Source organism: Saimiri boliviensis, chromosome 19 (assembly GCF_048565385.1).
Source record: "Saimiri boliviensis isolate mSaiBol1 chromosome 19, mSaiBol1.pri, whole genome shotgun sequence".
Lineage (NCBI taxonomy): Eukaryota > Metazoa > Chordata > Mammalia > Primates > Cebidae > Saimiri > Saimiri boliviensis.
This window is the reverse complement of record NC_133467.1, coordinates 13,516,755-13,544,724: the sequence shown is the minus strand read 5'-3', so window position 1 is coordinate 13,544,724 and position 27,970 is coordinate 13,516,755. Positions and strand designations below refer to the sequence as shown.

Genomic DNA, 27,970 nt, shown 5'->3' with positions numbered 1-27,970 from the left:
CCAAGGCCGCATCCGCGAGGCAGGGTGTGTCCAGCAGGGCACCGGCTGTTAGAGCCGCGGGGGCCTGCAGCCTGAGTGGACAGAGGGCGGGCTCACCGGGTTTGCACATCCCCGCCCCAAGCGCGCGCGCGCGCACACACACACACAAACACACACACACACACACTGCTGGACTCACACCGTTCTTCAGGAACGCGGCTGGGGATGGGGACAGGAACTGACTGGAGGACCGCATGACGGTCCCCGGCCTCGCTGAAAGGTGCTGTGGAGGCAGCGCGAGAGCCAGACTGGCAGGACGAATTGGAGCTGGGGCTGGCTGGAGGGATGGGGAGGAAGTGGGGTGAGCTAGGGACCCTCGGGTCCGTGGGGCGGGGGCGGGGTGTGCAGGAATGAGTGCCTGGTGCATGCCATGTCAAGCGTGCTGGAGAGACCGCAGGCCGGCTGGAATTTTGGAAACCAGTATTAACCAGGACTTCAGGGACCTGCCCTGGTTGCCGTCCCTTGCCTTGCCTTGCCCTCCTGCCAGCACGGCAAATGTTCCAGAGCTCTGTAGGGGGTCATTAAATCACCCTGAGTCCATACAGCAGCACTGCGAGGGAGAGACTATTATGCCCGACTTACGCACGAGGAGTCCGAGGCTCAAAGGTTAATTCACAGATCCAAGGTCTGACAGCCAGTCAACAGAGGAGGCAGGATTTGAACCTGACCCTCTGCGACTTCCAGCCCACATCCTTCCACCCTCCTGGGTCCCACTGCAGCTCACCTTGCTTGGAGCCCCTCGAGCCCCGGCTCCCTGGCCTGCACAGCCTACGGGGCAGAGTGGCACCCTCGAGCAGCTCTGGAGGCCCTGCTGGGCCTGCCCGCCACTGACCCTCACCAGGATGCAAGGCCTTCATCTCGGTTTTCCTTCTGGGAACTAGGGCTGGAGAAGGGCAGGCCCATCCCTTTCCAGGGCAGTGTTTCCGAACTGCAGGCAAAATTCACTCATGGTATAAAAGCAATTCCGCGGATTGAGACCATCATTAAAAAAAAAAAAAAGGACAGGATAGAAAATAAAAATTAGAGTGCCTTACACAAGCCAAGGGTAGGTTAGGTTTTGAGAAACGCTTCTCCTGCATGTGTGTACCGAGTTGTAATTTAAAATGGGTCATGGCTGTGCTCTGCGGAAGGCAGACACCGTAGAGCCATGGCCCGGCCTCTGGGGTAGGGCGAAGAGGCCTCCATCCTCGATAGGTGCCCTGGGCAGCTGTTTGTTTTCACTCTTTGCTGGGGGTGCCAAGAAGAGGCCTGTGACCCAGGAGAGGAGGGCAGTGGTGTGACTGTGGACTTCTTAGTCCTCCAAACTGCCTCTGGGCACGGGATTCCCGTGCGGGTGTTACTGGCAGGAGCTTTGGTTTTACTCCTGGATCCCACCAGCCCCAACTCCACCCATCCATCCGCCCCCTACTCTCTCATGCTTATTCATGCCTTGGCTGGAATGCCCTTTCCCTGTCCACGCATAGACCCCATGGCAGCCTTCAAAAATATTAGAGGTATCTGTCTCTGGAAGCATTCCCAATACTGCATGCTGACTTCAGCTCCTCCCCTTAGATCCCACAGGATCTTGTACCAAGAGCTCTTTACTGTGATTCTTCAGGTAGAATTGCTTTATCCTTCACCAAACTTAACTGACAAGAAGTAGACTTCCCTAGTCCATCTGCCCAACCCATTTCCCACCCCAGTCCGCAGGCCAGTTCTGGAGCTACTCAAAAGGTGCTGCTGCCACCTGCATAAACAGCCCTTCCCTCTCTCCCTGCCTCCACATATCCGCAGAGAAGCTTCCCTCTTTCCTATGGAGCCAGAGCACCTGCTTAGAAATGGCAAGAGCCTTCCTTGGCAGGAAGCTCTGCCCAGCACTCCCTGGCTGTGGGTTTGGCCAGGTTGGAGTGCTGGACCCCAAAGGCAGGGGCTCCGAGGACTGGCACTGACAATGTGCCCATGGAGCCAGGGCTTAACAGCTGCCCTGCCAGTCCTGGAGGGCATCCGGAGCTCTCCTGTGGCTGCCAGGCTGCCTGCCGGGTCTGCCTTTGTCATGTCCTTCTGCAGTCTGGGCTCAGGCCCCTACTCACAGTGTGGAGCTGCCCTTAGGGTTCTGGTCCGGTGCCAGGCACTGGGGAGAGGCCTGCCCTGCCCTTAGGAAACCCACATCCCCAGGATGGATTCAGCTTCAATTGTGAAAAAAGAGCAGAGTGTCAAGGGCTACAATGGAAGCCCAAAGGCAGGAGGCCCCACTCTACCTGAGGGGCAGAAAGGTTCCTGGGAAAGCCAGCTCTAGGAGCCTATGGCCCCCAAGACTACAAGCTCACCAGCCTCTATTCAGCTCTGGTGTTAACTCAGGAACAAGGGGTGCTGGCAGTCAATGGGGGGGCAGCACTAAGAGGCCATAATTTTCATTCTCATCCTGGGCCCCCCAGACTAAGTCTCCAGGCTTTTCTGGGTTTATACAATAAACTGTTTGGCTCATTTACTTTTTGCATATTTCCAGCCAAATACAGAAAAAGCTCCAAAACATTTATCAGCAAGGCGGATCTGTGTGAGACCCTGAGCCAGGAGATCTCTTGAATGCTACAGCGGGCTTGAGGGGTTTGAAACAGTCAAGTCCAAGGCAACTGGTATCCATGCTTTATCTCAGGTACTTAGGTTCAATGCTTCCATCTGCCACTAACTGGCACAGCTGTTTGACCCCTCTGCCCCGTCCTCAGCCTTATGCTGCCACTTCTCAGGTTAGAGCGACGGCTTAGTGAGACATCTGCTTGCCACCACTGAAGTCAGGACAGTGCCTTTTCTTCTCATGGAGGACTTGTGTGGTCCTGGCCTCCTAGGGTCTGATTCTGTCTCTACCATTTACTAGTTGCAGCCTTAGGCAAATTTCTTTATTGCTCCAGCCCCAGTTTTCAGGTGTAAAATTGGCCTCAACAGTATTTCCCTCAGCAGGTTGAAAACGGAATGAAAACGTTCTGCTCCTCACAGCATCCCTACAGCCTTGGTCAAAGACCTACATGTCAGATTTGCATCAAATACTGGCCAAAACTATTAGCTACTGTTTAGATAAAAGTTTTAGGAAGTTGAGAGTGTATGACCTCTTCAAAAGCCAGCCAATCTTACTGTGCCCAGAGAAAGCACCTGATGGTATGTGAGCCAGTGGGCTGGGAAGGGAGGCGAGGGGAAAACACGTTCCGAAGAGGCTGGATTGGGGAGCGCATGCCCACACTGGCTCATGGAGCCCGTCACCCCCTCTCTGAGGTGCATCTGTGGCGATGCTTGCTCAGGTCCAGCCTGCACCTGCCGCTGCTAATGCTCCGTGTGGCAGCGCCTGGGCAGGCGGGCCCTGTTTCCACACAGCTGACACCTGGAGACACCAAGGATCATTTACTGATTTGAAATGTGTCCTCTAGGACAGTGACCTATTATGGTGGCATGGACAGGCGTTCCCTTCCTGTGAGTCTCATTTCTGCCTCCGGCCTTGTCTTTTAACATTTTGGGACCTTTGGAATGACGGCAAATCACAGCAGAGCCATGAGTAGAATAGAGTCACTGTCCATCTGAAGAACTTAGACCCCTCAGCCTTGCAGATGCAAACTGTCTCCCTCTGCCAAAGCCACATACTCCACGTTTCTCCCTGGGGCGAGGAGGTGATCTGCTTTTATTAGAGGACACATATAACCCTACCTCTCTAAGTGCTCATTTTTCTGGCGAGGTTGGTCAGTGTGTTTACTTGCCGTCACCTTTTCTCCTTAGCTATCATATCTGGGAGAAATCAAGCTAAGGACTTAGCAAGCACTAATATGGCACCTTCTGTGCTAGGCATGGGGGTAACGGTAAGCGGCTCTGCCTCTGTGTGACCTTTGGAAAATGACTGCTGTGTCCCAATTTCCTCACCTGCAGATTTGAGGTAACAGATGAGGAAACTTCCCATTTTTAGTAGTCTATGTGTTAGTACAAAGTCTTTAGAACAGTGCCTGGCAGATAAAAGTTAATACCAGTGAGGATGATGATGGCAAATGGAATGATCAAGATCTCTCTGCCCTTAAGGACCCTATGTAGCCTCCTCACCTTATCCCACAAGGAATTTAGGGCAAGCTCTTTCAACTACCAGTTTGCTTGGCCAATATTCTTACTTGCCAGCACTTCAATGAGGCGGGGAATGAAGGACTCAGTTCCTTTCTTGTTCTAGTCTGTCTGTTCTCCCAAGCTCACTGTCTCAGTTGAAACTCTGTGCTGTGTAATATTTTGCATACACAGTATGGTTATGTATTAGTCTTTTTTTTTTTTTTTTTTTTTTTTGAGATGGAGTTTTGCTTTTGTTGCCCAGGCTGGAGTGCAATGGCCTGATCTCGGCTCACTGCAACCTTTGCCTCCTGGGTTCAAGCAGTTCTCCTGCCTCACTTCCCGAGTAGCTGGGATTATAGGCATGCGCCACTACACCCAGCTAATTTTGTATTTTTAGTAGAAACAGGGTTTCTCCATGTTGATCAGGCTGGTCTCAAACTCCTGACCTCAGGTGATCCACCTGCTTTAGCCTCCCAAAGTGCTGGGATTACAGGCATGAGCCACCACACCCAGCCTGTATTAATCCATTTTTATGCTGCTGAAAAAGACATACCCAAGACTGGGAAGAAATGGAGGTTTAATTTGACTTACAGTTCCACATGGCTGGGGGGATCATGGTGGAGGGCAAAAGGCACTTCTTACATGGTGGCAGCAAGAGAGAAATGAGGAGGAAGCACAAGTGGACACCCCTGAGAAATCCATCAGATCTCATGAGACTTATTCACTATCACGAGAACAGCACTGGCAAGACCAGCCCCCATGATTCAATTACCTCCCCCAGGGTCCCTCCCGTAACACATGGGAATTCTGGGAGATACAAGTTGAGATTTGAATGGGAACACAGCCAAACCATGTCATTCCACCCCTGGCCCCTCCAAATCTCATGTTCTCACATTTTAAAACCAATGACACCTTCCCAACAGTCCCCCAAAGTCTGATTTCAGCATTAACCCAAAAGTCCACAGTCCAAAGTCTTAACTGAGACAAGGCAATTCCCTTCCACCTATGAGCCTATAAAACCAAAAGCAAGCTAGTTACTTCCTAGATACAATGAGGGTACAGGCATTCGGTAAATACGGCCATTCCAAATGGGAAAAATTGGCCAAAACAAAGGGGTTGCAGGGCCCATGCAAGTCCAACATCCAGTGGGGCAGCCAAATTTTAAAGCTCCAAAATGACTCCAGGTCTCATATCCAGGTCACGCTGATGCAAGAGGTGGGTTCTCATGGTCTTGGGCAGCTCCACCCCTGTGGCTTTGCAGGATACAGCCACCCTCCCACGGGCTGGCACTGAGTCTCTGCAGCTTTTCCAGGTACACGGTACAAGCTGTAAGTGGCTCTACCATTCTGGGGTCTGGAGGACAGTGGCCCTCTTCTCACAGCTCCACTAGGTGGTGCCCCAGTAGGGACTCTCTGTGGGGGCTCTGACCCCCCATTTCCCTTCCTCGCTACACTAGCAGAGGTTCTCCATGAGGGCACCCACCCCTGCAGCAATCTTTTACCTGGGCATCCAGGTATTTCCATACATCTTCTGAAATCTAGGTGGAGGTTTCCAAACCTCAATTCTTGACTTCTGCATACCTGCAGGCTCAACACCATGTGGACGCTGCCAAGGCTTGGGGCTTCCACCCTCTGAAGCCACAGCCCAAGCTGTACTTTGGCCCCTTTTAGTCACAGCTGGAGCAGCTGGGACACAGGACACCAAGTCCCTAGATTGTACACAGCACAGGGACCCTGGGCCCAGCTCGCAAAACCACTTTTTCCTCCTGGGCCTCAGGGCCTGTGATGGGAGGGGCTGCCAAGAAGTTCTCTGACATAGCCTGGAGACATTTTCCTCACAGTCTTGGAGATCAGCATTAGGCTCCTTGTACTTACACACATTTCCACAGCTGGCTTGAATTTCTCCCCAGAAAATAAATTTTTCTTTTCCCCCGCATTATCAAGCTGCAAATTTTCTAAACTTTTATGCTCTGTTTCCCTTTTAAAATGGAATGCTTTTAACAGCACCCAAGTCACCTTTTGAATGCTTTGCTCCTTAGAAATTTCTTCTGCCAGATACCCAAAATCATCTCTCTCAAGGTCAAAGTTCCACAGATCTCTAGGGCAGGGGCAAAATGCAGCCAGTCTCTTTGCTAAAACGTAACAAGAGTTACCTTTGCTCCAGTTCCCAACAAGTTCCTCATCTCCATGTGGGACCACCTCAGCCTGGACCTTATTGTCCATAGCACTATCAGGCTTTTGGTCAAAGCCATTCCACAAGTCTCTAGGAAGTTCCAAACTTTCCCACATTTTCCTATTTTCTACTGAGCCCTCTAAACTGTCCCAACCTTGCCTGTTACCCAGTTCCAAAGTTGCGTCCACATTTTCGGGTGTCTTTTCAGCAATACCCCACTCTACTGTTACCAATTTATGGTATTAGTCCATTTTTACCCTGCTGACAAAGACATCCCAAGACTGGGAAGAAAAGGAGGTTTAATTAGATTTACAGTTCCACGTGGCTGGGGGGGATCATGGCAGAGGGTGAAGGCAACTTCTTACATGGCAGCAGCAAGAGAGAATTGAGGAGGAAGAAAAAGCGGAAACCCCTAATAAACCCATCAGATCTCTTGAGACTTATTCACTATCACGAAAACAGCACAGGAAAGAGCAGCCCCTGTGATTCAATTACCTCCCCCTGGGTCCCTCCCGCAACATGTGGGAATTCTAGGAGATACAATTCAAGTTGAGATTTGAATGGGGACACAGCCAAGCATATCAGGCTACTTAGGGGTTTAAGAATTCATATAACTTGCTCAGCCAGAGAAAGCACAATTTAGAATTCAGATCTTCCAGCAGTCACAAACGCTTCCTGCCCCAGGCAGATGCACATGTCTTTTATTAGAGGGAGTGGGAGGAGAAGAAGGGAGCCGTGCTTAGGTATGAAAGAACTAAAAACAAAACTGAGAAATGATCTAACAAACAAAAAACACCCAGGACAAGGCTTGTGGCATCTCCACTTTCCTTTAAAGCTGAACAATATTCTTTATGCAGTTGTAATATGATCTCAAGGGAAACTGAGACTTCATGATATAAAAATATCACTTTTGAGGATGGCCAGTTTTTTGTTTTACACAGATTTTGGGGCGGGGGGGTTCAGGTTTTAAGTTTATAGTATCATCAGATTTTATTTCATATTATGATGACAATCAAAGCCATGGATAATTCATTTTGCTAGGGCTGTTGTTTTACTGCAGCCTAACGTCCATGTGTAACAGTGGTTCTCAAACTGGAGCGAGCATCAGAACCCCCGGGAGGCTGAAACACACTGCTGTCCCTGCCTTGCATTTCCAGCAAGTTCTCCATGCAGAGATGCGACTGCTGGTCCCACACCACACCTGGAGACCCGCTGTACAGAGGAAACAAAAATCTACCTGTGTCTGAGGGCTGTAAACCTTGGCACCGGGGATCTGGCCCTCCTCTCATTATGTCGAGGGTTCAGGCACCATCTGGAAACCACCCAGGCATTTGAAATTCTAATTCTTGATCCTACTTCTTTGGTTTGTGTCTTCTAGTTATTTAACATGAAAACACTATAAGGTTATTTATCCTTGGAAAAAAATATAATGGGTTATTCCTGCTGACTTTTGTCACATATTACACATTCTGTCTTTGAATCACACTAATTTCTGATTACGAATAAGCCTGTGAAAGGATATTTCCAGCTAGAGAAACAGAACCCATAATCGGTTTCAGCTTGCTTTCTCTTGCCCTTCCTCGATGGCTTCTAGGTCACCCCTCACCCCAGCATTCTCTGAAGTCTGTCTGTTGAGAGCTGAGCCCAGCCTGTGTCAGTTAGGAAGTGATCACATGGAGCCTAAAAGCAATTCCAAAACCGTATTAGCGGGACACCTGGCTGTCCTCTCCTTACCCCACACAGATGACAGGGCACAGATATGCTACTTTTCTGAGGGTGAAGACATCTGCTTCTCCTAGAACAGGCCTTACCTGCAGGGTCACAGTTGTATACCAGTAGGACGATCTCAGCTAAAATCTGCTTTCTGCAGAGCAGGAAAAAGCGCTGAACTCGGTCCCACCCCAGGGCTGATGGAAACCTTGGCTGGAGCCGAGTGCTGGGCTGCCACGGAGGCCAGAGCACAGGGCCTTGGTCAGCAAACAATGAAGCTGGGTGGTCCTATTCCAAACATCCCCCAGAATAACCAAGTGGCCTCCAGGCTTGACAGCTCATAACCTTTTAAAAAGTGGTAAAATACAATTTTGCACAAAGGTCTGGCTGCCATTGGCAAACCAGGTGCACTGCATGAAATGTTCCTGTGAAACCCGGGCGGTAGGGCCGGCAGGCAGCTGGAACAATCGCTGTCTAAGCACAGTTAACGCCCACACAGCCCGGGGAAGGGCAGCTCTGCACGAAGAGCATGTCTGAAAGAAAACAGCACCAACATGTTCATTTATGGCGGAGAAAAACCAAGCTGATTCTTTCCTCCTCTTTCCCTTCCCCTCAATCTGTAATAATAGAGACTTTAATATAATAAAGAATTCCAAAGTATATCTAGATTGCAGCAACCTGACCAAGGTGCCATTGTAACTTTCAGAGCTTTGGTGTTTGTCCAAAAGGCAAAAAAACCACCTCGGGTCGCAGCGGTGAGGAGAACGCATGACAAGTCAGCAGCAGCCTGCCCCCAGGTACGTACCTTAGGGTGGTCCCAGAAAGTGCAGTTCCTGATGGCCAAGTCCAGAATGCACTGCACCAAATGGCTCCCATATATGTTGGGGTTAGCTGTAACTGTTTTCATGGCTAATAAGAGGACTAAGCTAAGTGATCCCAAGTCCCTCTGAGTCTGTCTTTAAATCTGATAACTACAGAAGTCAGCTATTTTGAAGTTTCACCTCCACCCTGGTTACCAAGCATGGGCTTCAGTCATGAGATACATAGCAATGCTGCTCAGGATCATTCTACTCTACTCGACTCTTGGTTTTCTGGATTCAACACCAGAGAGCACCGTTTCCCAGTGAGTATTAATTAACTGCCAAATCAACAGGTGAGAATGGCATCCTGTTCACATACAACAGACCAACGTGAGCCCCACAAGAATAAGACCTCACTATTTTTAAGTCTGAGCGTATTTTTCTAAGGCTGGGAGGTGGGTGCAGGCAGCTGGACATTAAAGGAAAACCATCTAGGCCAGGCTCGGTGGCTCACACCTGTAATCCCAGCACTTTGGGAAGCCGAGATGAGTGGATCATTTGAGGCCAGGAGTTCAAGACGAGCCTGTCCAATAGGATAAAACCCCATCTCTACTAAAAATACAAAAATTAGCCAAGTGTTGCGGGGTATGCCTATAATCCCAGTGACCTGGGAGGTTGAAGCATGAGAACTGCTTGAACCCAGGAGGTAGAGGTTGCAGTGAGCCAAGATCACACCACTGCATTCCAGTCTAGGTGACAGAGAGAGACTCTGTCTCGGGGAAAAAAAAAAAAAAAAAAAAGGAAGACCATCTCTATGCAAATGATATGAGGTAATACATTTAGTTGTTAGTCAGCTGGATTTAATCATTCCAACTTTTAGTTAATACAAAACTTTTCATGTATGATGTTATTATTCAGAATGAAATACCTCTGTATCATGCTACAGGAAATACCTAGACACAGGTGCCTTTCCTCAGGAATAATCTTTAGTGGAGGGATCTTCCCACTGTGGCCAACAGCAGGGGAGGTAACTGGCCATAGTTATGGATATGGAGTATCTGCTAAAAGTATAGGCTTTGGAGGCAGATGACTAGAGTTTGAGCTTCAACTCTCCCATTCACTAGTTAAAAAACTACTCTTAATGGTTGCAGATAACAGAAACCTATGTAAACCAGCTCAAGCACAAAGTGGGATGCTATCTTAAAGGTGAGAATCAGGGCAGTGTGGGGACCTAAGAGATCAAAATGAAGACGTGAATGATTTTATCCAGGAGGTAGGGATGTGACTGCCAGCACAAAGCTCATATCCGCCATCACTTCACCACTCCGTAAGAATGAGTGTCTCTCCCAGCTCTGGTCACCAAAAGGAAAAGGAAGTCACAGAAGGACTCTGACGTGTGTTGCATCATGTGGCACCCCTGGGCCAAATCACTGTGACCATCAGAATTAGCCTCTAAGACATGCCACAGCTAACAGCCCTGGCAAGACCTAAATGGTACACTCAATATGGTTTAAGTAAATTCAACAAAGGCATCAACTGTAGAGGAATAAACAGGACTGAGGAAACCAGTAAGGGATGGTGGAGTGTCCAGAGACTTGTGACAGAGGGAAGCCATTACCCCACCAGAGCTGAAGGGTAAAAGATGATATTGTTACCATAGTCCAGCAAGAGCTGCGACCCCGGCAGAGGATGCTTCTTGTGAGAGCTGTGACCACGGCCGCTGGTGGGACTGCAGTGAGGTCGGTTGGGGAATGAAGCCCCACTCTCTCTCCTCTATAGCTCTCTGGTCTTTTTTGAGGATGCTCATCCCAGTAGCCAAACCCAACCAGAGGCCAGGGGCTCTGGAAGTGCAGTCTGACATATACAGCCTCCTGGGGCACGGAGGAGAAGGGATGAGATTAGCTGGGGGCTGATGGGGAGAGCCTAACCAGCACACCCATTTGTTTAGGCTAGGGCTGGGCAGAAGGATTAAGACTGGTACCTCTCAACACAGGCACATGTTAGAATGGGGTGGGGTAATTTTCCAAAATATGTTGTGTGTTTGGCAGAAGGGGTTCCTGTTATTAGAAAAAGTGAGGCTGAGAGATGCTAGGCTAAAAAAGCAATCATCTTGAGTAAATCCACAGGTGTGACAGTGCCTACCACACAGAAATTGACAGGAAAAATATGCATAAAAGCACTGTGTCAACTGGAGGGCTCTGCTCCCCTTTCAGGAGACTATCAGTCATACTGGATTAAGAGTCCACCCTACTGCAGGAAGACCACACCTTCCCAAATTACATCAGCAACAACCCTATTTCCAAAGAAGGTCACATTCTGAGACGTGCGGGGGGTTACGACTGCAACATGAATTATTTCTGGGGTAAACAATTCAACTCCTAACACACCCCTACCCAGCCTCTGTGGGCTCCCTCAATCCACCAAAGCTCTTTGGCTTCAGTGTATCATCTAGCAGTTAGAAAACCAGGATCATTGAATTTACCGCAATTACAGTGAGACTGACTACCTTAGCTTACTTCTGTGAGAGGAGTTAAGACAAGGGAATCTGTGGAATTTTGGAGGGTTTGGGGGCATTCGGGGGCGGGGTCAGATGTTCTTCCTTTAAAACGCAACACTAAGTTCTCTTCCATTTGTAAGACTCACACCTCCATTCCAATGCCTGCACCACAGGACAAGCTAGTGTTCTTGGCCTTCAGCTTTCATCCCTGATGGTGAAAGCAGTTGCTTCTGATCTATTTGTCCACCAGCTTCTCCTCTGGAGCCTGAGGCTTCTGATGTTTGCCTGGCTGGTTCTCAGTAAGAAGGTCAAGTTCAACCACAGGAGAAATGGTGATGCCCTTCAGTAGTTAAATATGAGTTCAGAGCCTGGGGTCTGGACATAATATTTGGGGTCCCACAAGATGGGCACAGTGGCTCACATTTGTAATCCCAGCACTTTGGGAGGTCAAGGCAGTCAGATCACTTGACGTCAGGAGTTCGAGACCAGCCTGGCCAACATGGTAAAACTCCATCTTTACTAAAAATACAAAAATTAGCTCAGCATGGTGGCATGTACCTGTAGTCCCAGCTACCTGGGAGGCAGCTGCGGCATGAGAATCACTTGAGCCTGGGAGGCGGAGGGTGCAGTGAGTTGAGATCATGCCACTGCACTCCAGCCTGGGCGAAGGAGTGAGACTATACTTAAAAAAAAAAAAAATTGGGGTCTCTAGGACTTAAGATTTCTGAAAACACTCAGACTGTGGGGATCCCTGCTGAGGGAGAAGCCCCAAACTGGCTCCAGGGGAATGCACCAAGCCTCTGACTGAGGCTGCCTTCTCTAGCCAGCTCCCCTCCTGCTTCCCCATGGCCGGCATGGCTGAGTAAAAACAACACTGAGCACAGCCCACGCATGAGCAGCTTGCCATGCAGCAGGATAAACCCATCATGCCACTCAGTGCGCCTTGGTTGTAAATCTAGTGTGATTACAACACCAATCTCTGGCCATTTGTTCTGTTTCTGGTTTGTGAACCAAGTGAAGACGTGAGCAGGCCTCAGCTAACCCACATATAGCACATGTGTAAACTGGAACAATGAACCCTTCCTCTGGGAGGTCGCCAGCCCAGGCCAGGTCACCCGGCTTGGCCAGCAGAACCCAGAGTGGATTTTGGTCCCCGTTTGGTCCCCACTCCTTGTGCAAGGCACAAGCTGGCATGGTGGCTCTGGCCAATCATTAGAAAATAGACATGGCCTGCACACTAGAATGAATGATTTGGAAGGGCGGGATGATGGTATAAAAGAATAGGCCAATTCATTCAGAATGGTAGAAGCAGAATGCCTGTGTAGAATATCCAAACAGATAAAAGTATCTGAAGGGTTTGCCATAATCCTATCATGGTGCTGAGAAATGAGTTCTCAGCCATCTTGGGGACCCAAATATCTGAAATTTTCCAGAAATGTGTAACTGGTCCCAATTTGCTTTTCTGTCTCCATTTGGGTACTTGGTTAATGAACGTTCTTAACATGCGAATTCCACCCACTCTTACCAATGCCCTGAGCTGGTAAGGGTCCCCCTTCCCCCTTCCCCCTACTCCGTGTTGGCTGTACCAGCAGAGGCTTCTGCATTTGCCCCTGGGCAGGAGTCGGGTGTGAAGGTCTGGCCCAGAAGGTTCTGAGTCACTGAGCTGAGCTGCTGGGTGGCAGCTGGAAGGCCAGGCTGGCTGAAGCCCTGGCGAGGTCACACCGGGTCTGGGGCAGGTGCAGTGGCAGCGGCCAGACCTCTGAGGACGCAAACGGGCCACAGAGTGGGAACAACCTGGGAGAACACAGCCTCTGAGAGGAGGCTACGGGATGAAATAGGAAGCCACCAACATGGGAAAGGAGGTGAGACCAAGGGAGAAGTAGGACTGCCGCCCAAGCTGGGGCCGTGCTGGCCTTTCTTCCTTTCTGAGGCATCAGCACAGATTCTAAGGTTACCTGAACGGACTGAAAGCTCTATTGTTTTCTGAGCAACACGACAGTGGCATGAACAGAGAATTCCCGGAACACACTGGGAAGACCCACGCTCTAGAAGGTGACAATTCTGGGGGAATCTGAAGGGCAGGAATAAGAAAGTCAAACATTTGGCATCCACCAGCTGCTGAAACGCAATCTTCTCACACACTTTAAAATACCCAACACACACACACTGCCTTTTACTCACAAAACAGATACGAATGCACAGTCTGTGGGTTACCAGTTCATGTCACACTGTGTCTCAGGAAGCCACTGAGTGGCCTGGTCATGCAGCTTATCAATCTTCTGGGACATGTTTTGCCGGACTGAATTGGCTTCCACAGTATTTGCACTTCATGGTGGAAATCCCTAAGAAAGGAGGTCTGCTTCTGGCTCCATAACGAATTGGTCTTGGCCACCTGACTATTGCCCTTCCTAGCTGGCTTAGGTGGAGGCAACAGGTGTACATGAAGAAAGGCCAGGCGCGGTGGCTCATGCCTGTAATTTCAGCACTTTGGCTGAAATGGTGGATCACCTGAGGTCGGAGTTTGAGAGCAGCCTGACCAACATGGAGAAACCCCATTTTGTACTAAAAATACAAAAAAAATTAGCCAGGCATGGTGGCACATGCCTGTCATCCCAGCTGCTTGGGAGGCTCAGGCAGGAGAATCGCTTGAACCCAGGAGGCAGAGGTTGCGGTGACCTGAGATTGTGCCATTGTACTCCATTAACACCCCATCTCAAAAATTTAAAAAAAGAAAGGGTGAAACTGTGCTTGCTGCTCTGGCTGAGAGGGAGCAGCTCTATGGCTACCCTAACATGTGACAGCCACCACCAAATTCAAACTCAGCTGCCACAGGCTGACAAATGAGAAGTGGCCATCTTAGGATAGTCCCTTCATGTCCAATACAAGGATGCTCCAGAGTCAGGCAGCCAGTCCACAGGTAAGATCACAGTGCCCAGAACTCATGGTGATTTTGTTTTCAGATTGACAGGTAACACCGTGTATTTTCATTGTGTAGTATTTTGAAACATACAGAAGTGCTCCCCCGCCCCGGCTTTTTTGCAAGGATACATTCCAAGACCCACAGTGGATGCTTGAAACTGCAGATCCTACTGGGTAGATAAACTGTTTCTTTCTTTATATACATGGGGACTCCCTTGCCGAAGTCTTTGTATAGCCTCAATGCTTTCTGGTGCAACCCATTCTGATAACTGAAACCTCAGAAAGTGAAACCACAGATAAGGTGGACTACTGTGCGAGTGGATGACCTGATACTGGAAGAAGAAAATAAACCTAAGAATTTCAGACTGTGAGAGTCAAAAGTTGTCCTTTATCCAAGAAGGGAACTCAGTTCAGACAGGGAAGAGGAAGAGCAAAAGATCAAGACACAGTAACAGTTACCCCAGCTGTAGGGCAACAAGGGTTATCTATGGTGAAACCAACTTCAGGCCTGACACACAGGCTTGACACGAGGGTCTTCAAGACCCCCTGGCCTGTGCACTCCAGCAGCCAGGGAACAGATACATGGCATGTCAGTGAATGGCAGCCCTCTCTGACAGCACAAAGATCCTCATTGCCAGTGGGTGGTGGAATGAGCATACTACAGCTGGCCAGTGATTTGTGTAGGACTGATTTTGCACAACTGCATCTAGAGGCCTTGGACAGCAAGCCCTCCAGCCATTTTGCCCAAATCTGTGGACCCACAAATGAGAAGCCAGACTTGACCTGATGGACTTCCAACGAGCACTTCTGGGGTCCTGAAAAGACTTTTCCCATTAGGTGTATTGTTTCTTGGATGTGAAGTTCTAGAGCAGGGAGGAGCGTTCCTCTGGGGAATTTGGGGAGAGGGGACACACACTGTTCTCACAATCAGTTTTAAAGCTTTGCTGTTCACGCCTTATAACCAAGGTGACCCTGGAAATTGCCTGCTGAGTCCATGCAATGGAAACTTCTAGGCATTTTCCCAGCTGTTTTCTCCTCCTTGCTCTTCCACTGCTCTCTACCTCCTGTGACTCAGCATCCTCTCTGCCCTGCCCCACCTGCAACCGAGGTGGCATGGAAGGACCCCATGTTCTCAGAAAAACTGCCCCTCACCCTCCTTACAGAACCCTTGGGATCTGGCATTTCCCCTGTGCATGCTGCAGGCTGGGAGGCTCAGAAAAGTGAGAGCTCTGGGCCATGACAGTGCACATCTAGGAAGCAGGGGGGACTCATACCAATCAGGGCCAGATGGCAGAGCAGGACAGGTCACGAGTGCCCACAGAACAGGCCTATCTCACCACCCACACCCATCCTCCTCCTCCTGTGGGGGGTACTAAATAGGGCTTTGGGATCTCTCATCTTCTGTGCCCACTAGTTCTTTTGAAGCTGGCCTTTGAAGAATGGTGTTTTATGTTTATCCTTGTTTACTGTAGACCAAAAATTGGTTTGGAGGCAGCTTCCAAGTCTTGCTCCTCTCTCTCACTGGTTAGTGGGAATCTGGATAAGAGAAGTGTAGGGCTTAGATCAGTCTAGGGTTTTATGTGACCAGCTGCAGAGTAAGCACCTCTAAGCTATCCATGGTCCCTGCCAGGTCTATAGACTCTGCAGAGAGCACTGCCCTCATGGGCTCATGTGCCCTGTTCTGGCGGCCTCGATCCGTGCGTTTAGCCTCTGCCCCAGGCGTGGACTGGTTACATACAGTTAATGGTGAGATCCTCGTGTTGAAGTCAGCCTCTGTGCCCCAAGGAGTCATGGGCTGTGATCCAAGAATCCAGGGAGTAGAGTTCTCACCCTCAGGCTTAGGTGGCACTTTGTTGCGTTTTGTGTTATTTTGCAACATGATCATTCTAGTAATTCAGTCCTTGTAGAGTTGAATTCTTTCAGACTGTTTTGCCTTTTCCTGAGACTTTTGTACAATACTGTTGTTCTGAGTAACAGTATCTCTGAGCTGAGTTGCTCTAATCTGAGCTACTAAAAGGTACCAGCTTTCAATCAATTCTGATTTGGTTGTGTTTTTTAATCAAAAAAGAGGGAGACAAAGAAAAGAAAGACCACTCTCTATCAGGCCAGCCAGTAACGAACCATCCCCTTCTCCAGAAGCAAGGGCCTGGGAGGAGCAGGGCCTGTTACTGCGGCGGGGACACACTGCCTCAGGGGCAGACTTGCTCAGCGGTGGTGCACAGTGACTGCCGGGGCTTCGCTCTGGGAACCCTTTGGTTTTACTTCTTTTTATTTTTGATGGGCAAAAAGAATAATGTTTTTTTAAAAACATCATTCTTTAAAAACCTGGGAGAGAAAAAAATGCCAGCGAGAGGAAGACAAAGAAAAATTAGAGGCAGTACATTCCATATTTTAGAACTTTAGCTTTCCAGACAGTCCCATTTTGTTTGGTTTACAAATGCATCCTGCAGTACAAGGTGAAGCCAAACGGTACAAAGTCCACAGAATTGAAAAGCCATTTATATTTATCGTTCCATTTTTTCATTATCAAATGTTATGAATTCTCCAAAAAGGTAACAGGGAACTGGTCTCACTTTATAGATAGGGAAATTACCAAAAGAAAAATCTTGGCTCTACCATCTCTACTTACAGAAGGTAAAACACTTAACAGAGACAGATTTCTGTTGGAGTTAGACTAGGTTTCTTTTCACAGCCCTTAATCTCACGAGGTGAGAAGGAGTGGAAGTTGCCAAGTTGTTGGCTACCAGACCCATCAGTCTGTTTAACGCTGGCTAAAAGCAGAGAATAATGGGCAAGTTACCAAGTTTCCCCTTCAGCTCTGGCGTGAATTCTGAAATTGTGGAAGATCCTCATGTAACACACACGCTGCAACTTGCATTTGCCACACAGTCCAGGGCAGGCGTCCTCAAACTTTTTACACAGGGGACCAGTTCACTGTCCCTCAGACCGCTGGAGGGCCACCACATACTGTGCTCCTCTCGGTAACCACCAATGAAAGAGGTGCCCCTTCCTGAAGTGCGGCGGGGGGCCGGATAAGTGGCCTCAGGGGGCCGCATGCGGCCTGCGGGCCGTAGTTTGGGGACGCCTGGTCCAGGGTATACAGAGCATTGTGATTCTTCACAGTCCACACAGAGGCAAGACCAAAAAGTAGGACTAAAAACTAAAGGTAGTTTAGTTTTTCAGTTGGATTTTCACTCTGGCAAACTCAATAGCTCATTCCTTCCCACTCGCCCCCACCCCCAAATCACTTAAAATGTTCTTCCAATAAACATAAATTGAGCTCTTTCTCTGTTATCCATCACATTCTGCCAGTTCTTTATAACTGGAATATGGTTCTAGGTACATAAGGCTAAAGGGGAAAAAAAGCCCCAAGTGCTGTAAGGGTGCACTTAAAAGTAGTGAGGGGTCATCACTGCTGTCTACTTTCTCCCGTTCTAGGACACAGGGTGAAGAGACCACCTGGTTCTCTCTAAAGCCCTGAAAATCAGGATCACTGAGGAGGAAATATTTGTCCTTAAAAATACATGTAGGTTCTCTGGCTTGCTCTCTTTGGCTGCTATAATTGGAGCCTGAGTGGAGGCCCTTTGAATTAACACTGGTTCTGCAGGGCCTGCCCAGTCAGGTGCATCAGACCCAAGATCAAGTCAGCCAGGAGCAGAAGGGCATGGTGGCCCTACGGGGAGAATGCCCTATATTTTTAGTTGACTTTCTAAATTGTTCTCTACTTAGCTTCAGCCTGAGTCAGGTCTACAATGGCCATTATTTAGAAAATTCCTTAAATCAGCGAGGTAAGAGCATCAATTTAAAATATATCCAAACATCATTAAGCCTCAGGTCATAAAACCTGGTCCCTGAACTAATGGGAGTATCTTACTCATTAACAACTAGGTTCGTTCCAAACAGGCCCTACTGACACACATGATGCTTTTGTGTGGCACAGTAAATCTGGTAATAGCAGAACAACAGAATGGCTTTTAAACAGGGTAATTTTATAATTCCTTAAGATGCTGATTTACTTCTTGTAATGTGGCACGTGGATTACAGTACTTAGACAAAGTCCACATTTACTTTAAAAGATTTCTATATTTTAATGCAAATCTAAGGACCACCCCCTTTCTCAGTTTATAGAAGATTAAAACTTTATAAAACATAAATAACCTAGTACTCTACACATCTGAAGCCCTTTGCAATAGTCACTGTTTTTCTTAATTTGAAAATAACTTATTCATATATCAAACATTAGAGCAGAGTGTAAACATGAATGTCAATCACCCTTTTGGTTTCACAAATTTACTTTTAGCTTTCATCCACAGGCATATTTTCTGAACCTACCCATGATCTCAAATGAGATAAAATATGCTTCTTCAAAAAATTGTTACAAATATTTATTAAAAAGTGCAATTCAAAAGTTAGCTGGGCAAGCGCATCACTGCAAATCACAAAAAAGGTGAAAAACCAAAACCCCAAAATAAAACCACATGAAATACAAACAAAACAAAAAGGTTAAAAAAAAGTGTGCTGAGGAATGCACCCAAAAAGATAAGGAAATGAGCAGTCAAAGCTAGAACTCTATCCAGATGTTACTGTTCTTTCCAAGTGCAAAAGAAGGTGGTGAGGAGAAACCAGCAGCCTCCACCACTGAGTTCTGGCTTTGGGTCCAAATACTACTTCAATATCAGATTATTCATCAGGGAAGTTATAAAAATATCCTATATACATGTGCACATTTGAGGCATTTAAAAAGTCACGAGAAGCTTAAAGTTTAGTGTCTCAGCAGTTCCAGCTATTTAAACTCAATTAAAGCATCTACCATGTGAAGTTGGATTGGCTCAGTTATTTGACTGGATGATAAACTCAAGTTGTCATCTTAGGGAGAAAAAGGAACCAAGTTCACCTACACATCCTCACCATTACCCACAGGGTAAGAGAAGTTTGGCCCAGAGCTAACCATTTTTGGCATTACAGTTTCTGAATAAATCTAATAAATGGACTGACCACTTGCAACCCCAACCCCCAATGTCGAGTAAAAGAACTGTGATGAGGACAATCTGGAATCCAAATACATTCATGTGTGTTACTGAGCTGTTTAGCAACAACATATGCAGGAATCAGCCTCACAATGCAAGCGGCACCTCTGGGGAAGAAATCCTGGTACGGCACCATCAAGTTAGCAAGGATCAGGTTCTGACCTCTGGTGACATCATCAACCCCTCCCTAAGCTGTGCCAACGCAGAGTCCGCTTGCTCTTTTTAATTGCTCCCGTCAATTAAAGCGAAAAGTTCTTAGCAGCCCCCAAACCCTAGGGTGATTACTTTCTATTAGCTATTCTTACCACAAAAAAAAAAAAAAAAAAAATGCACCCGGAAAAGTAATCTTATCTTAGCATTTATCCCTGAAAAAATGAAACACTGCATTTTCTGTCGCAAACTGTTTCTGAGCCTTCTGTCCTCAATAATCATCAGCTCTCAGGGGCTAAGAAATGCTACAGCGATGGGAAACAAAACATACCCAGAAGCTCGCATTCCTGACAGGTTTCTTTTGATGGGACAGCGGCGCACTGTCTGAGCAGGGGGAAGGGTCTGAGCAGAAGAAAAGAGCTGCCAAATGCATGGAATGAGCAACAGCAAAACACCAGTGGAGTGTGTGAGTCTCTCTGGATGACTCAGAGTCCCTCCTGAGCAAATGAGGTCCTGGAAGGCAAGGCAGCAGCGAGTTCTCCTCAGAACACGACAGACGGCATGGGGCTTCTGCTGTCCAGCCGCAGCCAGGAGTGCAGACATCTCTTTCCTCTTCCCACTGGCCCTTCCAGCGCTGGGATGGAGGAGCTGTGTCAATTGTGGGGTCACACGGAGAAAAGTCAGTGCAGCAGTATGTTTCCGGGATAGGAATGTGAGTAGACGGCAATGTCACACGGGCTCAGCTTCTCCTCCTCCCCTCGGTTCATATGCAGGAGGAACTCGCACCCAGAGGCCCCGCCGTCACAGCACTAAGAAGAGGATCAGCACAACCAACAGGACTGCAAAGAGGATGGCTATGGCACACCACTGGCGCCGATCTGGAAGGCAGGACATGGGGGATTAGCTCTCACAGGAACTCCAGATTCCCCGAGATACAGTTACACGGAATTTATGGCACCCTTTGAAGCAGAAAAGGTGCAGAATGTGCAAGTGACAGGGCCATGATCTTACACCTGCCCAGGTGCCTGATACTCTAATGCTGCTCTGTTCTTGGCCTGCACTTCACATGCAGTCACAACTCTGCCAGTCCCCTGAAAATGTCTCATAATAATTACATGCTTTGTGTCTCAAGTCTTTAATTAAAATCTGCAGATCTTAGCTTTCTGTTGGTGATTAGCATATCCTCAAAAAAGGTGTTGGTACTGGTGTTACAGATCAAAGCCTGCCTGCTTTAATCTCCCATAAAAGTCAAGTCATTTAATTAAACAATAATCACATTCTTTTCTGAATGAGCACAATGGGAAGAGGGAAAGGAGATGAAAGCTACCGCTGGTCACTTCAGGAAGTAAATAGCTGAAAAAGCAAGCTCCAGTGAGACAGCATGATTAATTTCACACCACACCTAGTCAACTAAGGTTATTTAACTAGTAACTGTGTTAAAGTCACTTATGGAGCTCCTCTGTAAATGAAAGCGGAATGTCTTTTCTGAAACTTTCTGCCTTACCAACAATTTGGAACAGCAGCCACAGGAAACAAAATGGCTAGAGTCCATCCAAGCGGCTGAGAGCAGGGAGGCCCTGCGGGACAGAAGAGCCTAGACAGGCCCTGGGGAGCCCTGCTGCAGCTCACAATCCTGTGGTCCCAACTCTACAACAGCTGCCTCGCAGGGCTGTTACAAGAATTAACACCACAAACCCTGTCATACACACACTGTGCAGCGCCCAAACCTAAGGCACAGAGGATGTTTCCTTAATTTGGGGACATGTAGAAAGAATGAGCAGTCTTTCCACTGATGAGTCCTGCCATCTTCCACGTAGGGCCCAACTGATAACAGAATTCACTAGCCAATGAAAATGCAGTTCAACCACTAGGAATGAGTTCCATTTAAATAGAAATATAAAGACATATTGATTCACTAAAGTTTCTCTGAAAGCCCACTGACCTTAGCACACTGTAACTATTGAGAATCACACTGCAAAAAGATCTGAATCTATGAAAATAAACTCCTCAACTCTCTACAAGGCAAAACATGTACTTTAAATTATTATTTAAAATATTATGGATATCAAAGTCTTAGAACTGGAAAAGAGAACTACCACCAAATTATAAGTAAAGCAAGTACCTTCTCAGTGGTGGTCACCTTGGTCTACCTCGGACATGCTAGAAGAAACTCATTTAGTTAACTCTGTGAGCAGGACGAAGACCTCAGGTCCATCACTCCTTGTTCTCAGGTAGGACCGTTCCAAAGGTCTAGGGGAGGCAGAGCTGGCCTACTGCAGGTCATTTTTTTTTTTTTTTTTTTGAGACGGAGTTTCGCTCTTGTTACCCAGGCTGGAGTGCAATGGCGCGACCTCGGCTCACCACAACCTCTGCCTCCTGAATTCAAGCAATTCTCCTGCCTCAGCCTCCCGAGTAGCTGGGATTACAGGCGTGCGCCACCATGCCCAGCTAATTTTTGTATTTTTAGTAGAGATGGGGTTTTACCATGTTGACCAGGATGGTCTCGATCTCTTGACCTCATGATCCACCTGCCTCAGCCTCCCAAAGTGCTGGAATTACAGGTTGCAGGTCGTATTTTGAACTTGTTTAACTACTACTTCAATGGTCAAGAAAACTGGAATAGCTGGCATTCTCTCATCTATTTAAAAATGTTAAAGCCAGGCACAGTGGCTCATGCCTGTAGTCCCAGCACTTTGGGAGGCCAAGGTGGGCAGGTTGCAAGGTCAGGAGATTGAGACCATCCTGGCCAACATGGTGAAACCCAGTCTCTACTAAAAATACAAAAAAAATAGCTGGGCATGGTGGCATGTGCCTGTAGTCCCAGCTACTCAGGAGGCTGAGGCAGGAGAATCGCTATAACATGGGAGGCAGAAGTTGCAGTGAGCCAAGATCGTGCCATTGCACTTCAGCCTGGCAACAGAGGGAGACTCTGTCTCAAAAAAAAAAAAAAAAAAAAAGTTAAAATTTCAATTTCAAGCCAAGCATGTAAGGAGCTTAGAAGCCATCACTCTGTCCTAAAAAGTAAAAGCTGAACAAACTGAAAAAGCAACAACTCTTCTTAGATCCATTAAAGAAGCGAGGTCACAGGGTAAACTGCTGCCCCTAAAACTGCAGAAACCTACAGGTGCACACAGAGAAATCACAGCTTATCAGAGCAGAAATCCATAAAGCAACAAGCTCCATGGGAACCAGCGTCCTGGTAGAAAAACCTTAACTGTAATTGATGAGTTGCTGATGGTTCAGTGTGGACAAGTCTAAAATTAAAAATAATAATAAAAATAAAAATTGCAGGGAGACCAAGTCAAAGGGCACCCCCACACTTCTGTGGGTTTTACCTCCAGGAGCTTGACCAGGTTCTCAGCGAATATTGGGAAAAATCCCCTCATGCTTCCAGCAGGCAGAGGGGAAAAAGAACCATTATGAAATACTCCAGAGCACTCTGCTCTAAACAAAGTCTGCCCTTAGAAGAAACTAACCAGAGTCTAACTAACCTGGGGAAGGAAAACATCCAACTCCAGTCTTCTCTAGCCAGCTGGTTCCATCTAACAGTAGAAAATCTGGGAAGCACTGGTGAAGTTCCCAGGCCAGGGGCAGAGACTCACCAGACACTAAGACCTAATCACAGGACTACAGAATGCCATCCCCACCCCAACTCACTACCCCATCTTTGGTAAAGGTCTATTTACCACAGTTCCTTTTACCCAGTACATCATGTCCACTTTTCAACAAAAAGTTACAAGGCACACTAAAAGGCAAAAAGCAACAGTATGAAGAAACTGAATATGCATCAGAGCCAGAGTCAGCTATGGCAGAAATTTTGGAATTATCAGATGAGGAATTTTTTAAAACCACAATTAATATGCTCCTGGCTTTAAAGAAGGAAGTAGACAACATGCTTATATTACATGGATAATGTAAGCAGAGACATGGAAATTCTAGGAAAGAAAAAAGAGAGATCAAAAACACTGTAACACAAACGAAGAATAGCCTTGATGGGCTCATTAGTGGGCTAATCACAGCTAAAGAAAGGATTCTGAGCTTGACATTTTATCAACAGAAACCTGAAAAAAGAAAAAAAGACTGAAAAAAGTCTCAAACAGAACATTCCAGAAATGCGGAACAACAAGATTTACCATAACATCAATCAAGACAATGCAGTATCAGTAAAACAGACAAACAGATCAATGGAACAGACAGTCCAGAAATAGGCTGACAGAAATATAGTCAACGAATCTTTCACAAAGGAGCAAGTGCAATACAACAGAGCAAAGAGAGTCTTTTCAACAAATGGTGCTGAAACAACTGGACATCCATGCCAAAAAAATGAAGTGGGATGCAGACTTTACAGCTTAACAAAAATGAACTCAAAATGTATCCACAGACCTAAATGTAAACTGCAAAATGATCCAACTCCTGAAAGAAAACACAGGAGAAAACCTAGATGACCTTGGGTATGGCAATGACTTTTTAGAACAACACCAAAGGCATTATATATCCATGAAAGAAATACTTGAAATCGGGATGTCATTAAAATTAAAAACTATGCTCTGTGGAAGTCACTGCCAAAAAGAATGAGAAGACAAGCCACAGACTGGGGTAGAATGTTTGCAAAAGATTCATCTGATAAATGACTGTTGTCCAGAATGTATTATACAAAGAATTCTTAAAACTTAGGCCGGGCGCAATGGCTCAAGCCTGTAATCCCAGCACTTTGAGAGGCTGAGGCGGGTGGATCATGAGGTCAAGAGATCAAGACCATCCTGGTCAACTTGGTGAAACCCCATCTCTACTAACGATACAAAAAATTAGCTGGGCATGGTGGTGCGTGCCTGTAATCCCAGCTACTCAGGAAGCTGAGGCAGGAGAACTGCCTGAACCCAGGAGGCAGAGGCTGCGGTGAGCTGAGATCACGCCATTGCACTCCAGCCTGGGTAACAAGAGCGAAACTCTGTTTAAAAAAAAAAAAAAAAAAAAAAAATTCACCAGTAAGATGACAGCTTGATTTTTAAAATGGGCAAAAGACCTGAACACACACCTCACCAAAAAAGAGATGGGACTGGGCATGGTGGCTCATGCCTGTAATCCCAACACTTTGGGAAGCCAAGGTGGGCAGATCACTTGAGCCCAGGAGTTCAAGACCAGCCTAGCCAACATGGTGAAACCCTATCTCTACTAAAAAACCAAAAATTAGCTGGGCGTGGTAGGGCAGGCCTGTAATCCCAGCTATTTGGGAGGCTGAGGCACAAGAATCACTTGAGCCTGGAAGGCAGATGCAGTGAACTGAAATTGGGCCGCTACACTGCAGCTTAGGTGACAGAGTGAGACTCTGTATCAAAGAAAGAAAAAAAAAAAATGAAAGAGATGGCAGGGGAGCATATGAAAAGATGTGCAACATTAGGTGTCACTGGGGAAATGCAAATTAAAACAAGAAACAATACACACCTATTAGAATGGTCAAAACTCCCAACAGTGTCAATACCACATGCTAGCAAGGATGTGAAGCAATACGATCTCCTAGTGGAAATTCAAAATGGTACAGCCACTTTGGAAGACGGTTTGGTTTTCCTTACAAAACCCAAACATACTCTTACCATAACCATTCAGCAATCGCATACCTTGTTACTTACCAAAATGAACTTAAAAACCAATGTCCACATAAAAACCTGCACATAGTTTGTTTTGAGACGGAGTCTCCCTCTGTCATCCAGGCTGGAGTACGGTGCTGACATCTCAGCATACTGCAACGTCCGCCTTCTGGGTTCAGGTGATTCTCATGCTTAAGTAGCTGGGATTATAGGTGCGCACCCCCCACCCCTATCCCCCGGCTAATTTGCACGTGGGTATTCGTAGCAGCTTTATTCATCATTCCCAAACTTTGGAAGCAACCAAGATGTCCTTCGGTAGGTAAATGGATAAACTGTGGTACATCCAGACAATAGAATATTATTCAGTGTTAAAAGAGAAATAGCTATCAAGCCATGAAAAAGCATAGTGGAAACTTAGATGCACATTACTAAGTGAGAGAAGTCAATCTGAAAGGGATTTGTGCTATGATTCCAACCATATGCATGCTGGAAAAGCAAAACTGTGGAGATAGTCAAGGGATCAGTAGTTGGGGAGGCTGGAGGAAGGGGGGGATGAACACGTGGAACACAGGATTTTTAGGGCAGTGAAACTGCTCTGTGTGATGCTGCAATGATGGATACATGTCATTTATACATTTGTCCAAATCCATAGGATGTACAACACCAAGTGAATCCTAATGCAAACGACGGTCTTTGCAGATGATTAATACGTTAGCATAGGCTGACTATAACAAATGGACTACCGTGATGCTGGATGTCAAGAGTCAGGGAGATTACGAGTGTGGGAAGGGAACTCTGTACTTCCTGCTCTATTTTGCTAAGAACCTAAAACTATTCTAAAAAGTTTATTAATTTTTTAAATATTAAAATGCTTACAATAATTTCAAACCACTTCATTAAAATTAGTTGCTATTCTTTCAGGATGAAAACAGAAGACGTATCTGCTTCCTTCTCCACCCCTCCCTCAACCTCACACGCATGTCTACTCCCTTCCCCCAGGCATCTCGCCATTCTCAGGACCAGATTTCCAACACTGAATCAGATTCCCACTCTTTGGCTTTCCGTCAGCCTCTCTACTCGCGCCCCTACCACCCTCCAATCACTTTCTCTTCCACAACTGTATTACGTAGAATTTTACCAAGGAGAAGCATATACCACACAAGCCAGCACAACCCAAGGATGCTCTTTTAAAGCCGTTTTCCTCTGAAGTGGCTAAGCTGCCTCTATGAAGCATGAACTAGGCAATAGGTAGCCCCAGGGAGCTGTTACCCCAGCAGACTTCTCAGCACTTCCCGCAGAGGCTCCATGCATAGAAGGAACGGGTACTAACCACAGGGCCTTTTGTGACCAAGTGGAAAGTTTTAAGCAGCATTGCAAGCTCAGGACCTGCCTCAAAAGTCAGAGGGAACAAAAGAACTCCAATCATAGTTTTTTTCCTCTCTCTCAAAATATTTTCCTCCCCTAAAAAGATGAAGAGAATGTTGGAAAGTGAGAAGGAAAAAAAATCTCAGTATCTACTAAAAATACTTCTGTGCGTAGGAGAATAATAAAATCAGTGTCCCTCTTGGGTCATTCAAAAGAGTAAATGTAGAGTCTTGGTTGGTTTCTCCCCAGGAAGCAGATAGCCATGGGGAGCGGAGATGTTCTGCCTCCGAAGAACCGTGAAGCCTGTGTGTTCCTAACTACTTAATCACACTTCACTGTGCCTCCATAGGCTTCCTTTATATACAGGTTTGATTACAAAGCAGTGAACTTTTGCAAAAAGTATGGAGGAGGGCAGAGACCAGTACAAACTGCTTGCTTGTCAAACTGAAGCAGAAAGCACCAAGCAGGAGGAGGTCCTTAGGGAGTATTTCTTTGGGTAGCAAGCAAAGATTAAAATGAAAACACAAGCAACCTTTCAAAAGTGAAGCTCCCTTCAGGATAAATGCTCTGTTTCCTGGCTCTTTTTCTTACACAAATACAACCAAAGTAATAACACTGCTTCCCCAATTTTTCTTTTGGGAAAAAGTAGAATAAAGCCTAAGCAAACGTCAGTGCTATTTATATACACTGGGCTGCTTATCACAATGCAAGTACTTTTCTAAATTATTCATACCCAGAATGCTGGGAAATAAAGACAGTGCATCTTTGTTCACTTGCTCTTCCCCAAACAAAACTGGTGCCGAAGTAGCTACTTGACTTTGTGACTATACATACATGAGTGAGAGGCTTGGAGTTTAAACTTGCTATGTAACCCTTCATTAACCCCCACGCCCCACTTTTTTGTTTTTAAATAGAGGGGAGAAGGTGGAAGAAGAGAGACCCCTTGGGGCCATTACAATTTTTGTTGCCTTACAATTTCTTAAAAATATTTACTAAGTATCAATAAATACATGGTAAATGCAGTTAAACAGTTTTACTTTATCCTTATTTCATTTAATCTTTACAATGACCTGGAGAGGTAGGACTCAATCTATTTTTATAGATAAGAAACGGAGCCCAGAGAACTGTTATGTAACCTGAGTTAAACTTATAAGAAGTAAACATGCATATGTATTTAAATCTTGCCTCAAAGAGCTACCCTATTAAACCTTATAACATGTACCTGACAGCAAGAAACCAATAGAAGAATGAGGTGTCCATAGGGGATGTTCTAACGCAAGGGAGGTGTTCTACAGCCCAGAACATTCGGATTACCTCAAGGAGCATCTCAGTTTCTCCTTCTACCAAGCTGCCCCCACCAGATAAAGAAGAGATACTGGATTTTTAAATTTAAAATATATTATTTCCCATGTAAAGAGTCACTGGAACATATACAATAATCTGAAAATTGTTGCTTCATCCTCATCCTGGTGCAAATTTGCCGGAGTATTTCAGTATTTATTCAAATAAACAATTTAAAGTAGATCCATGCACGCCATCTTATTCTATAGCAGCTGTTTTTCTATCAATGAAAGAATGTTGAGGAGAAACAGTAACTTGCTTAACTGTTGTTTTAAAAAAGTTCCCTATTTTGGCAAGGAAATCTTAAAAAACCAA

General features: G+C 46.5%; 1 protein-coding gene across 2 annotated transcripts in view; it reads right to left on the bottom strand.

Annotated features, from left to right (window-relative positions):
• Positions 1-16,555: 16,555 nt before the first annotated feature.
• Positions 16,556-27,970, bottom strand: part of STX6 (syntaxin 6) — a 49,250-nt gene continuing 37,835 nt past the window's right edge. The window contains exon 8 of one of the 2 annotated variants that reach the window (XM_039460265.2): positions 16,556-27,875. In XM_039460265.2, coding sequence (XP_039316199.1) covers positions 27,859-27,875 — 17 coding nt within the window. In that variant the 3' untranslated portion in view covers positions 16,556-27,858. The remainder of the gene's footprint in view (positions 27,876-27,970) is intronic. The other variant, XM_003925317.4, reaches the window with a different exon arrangement.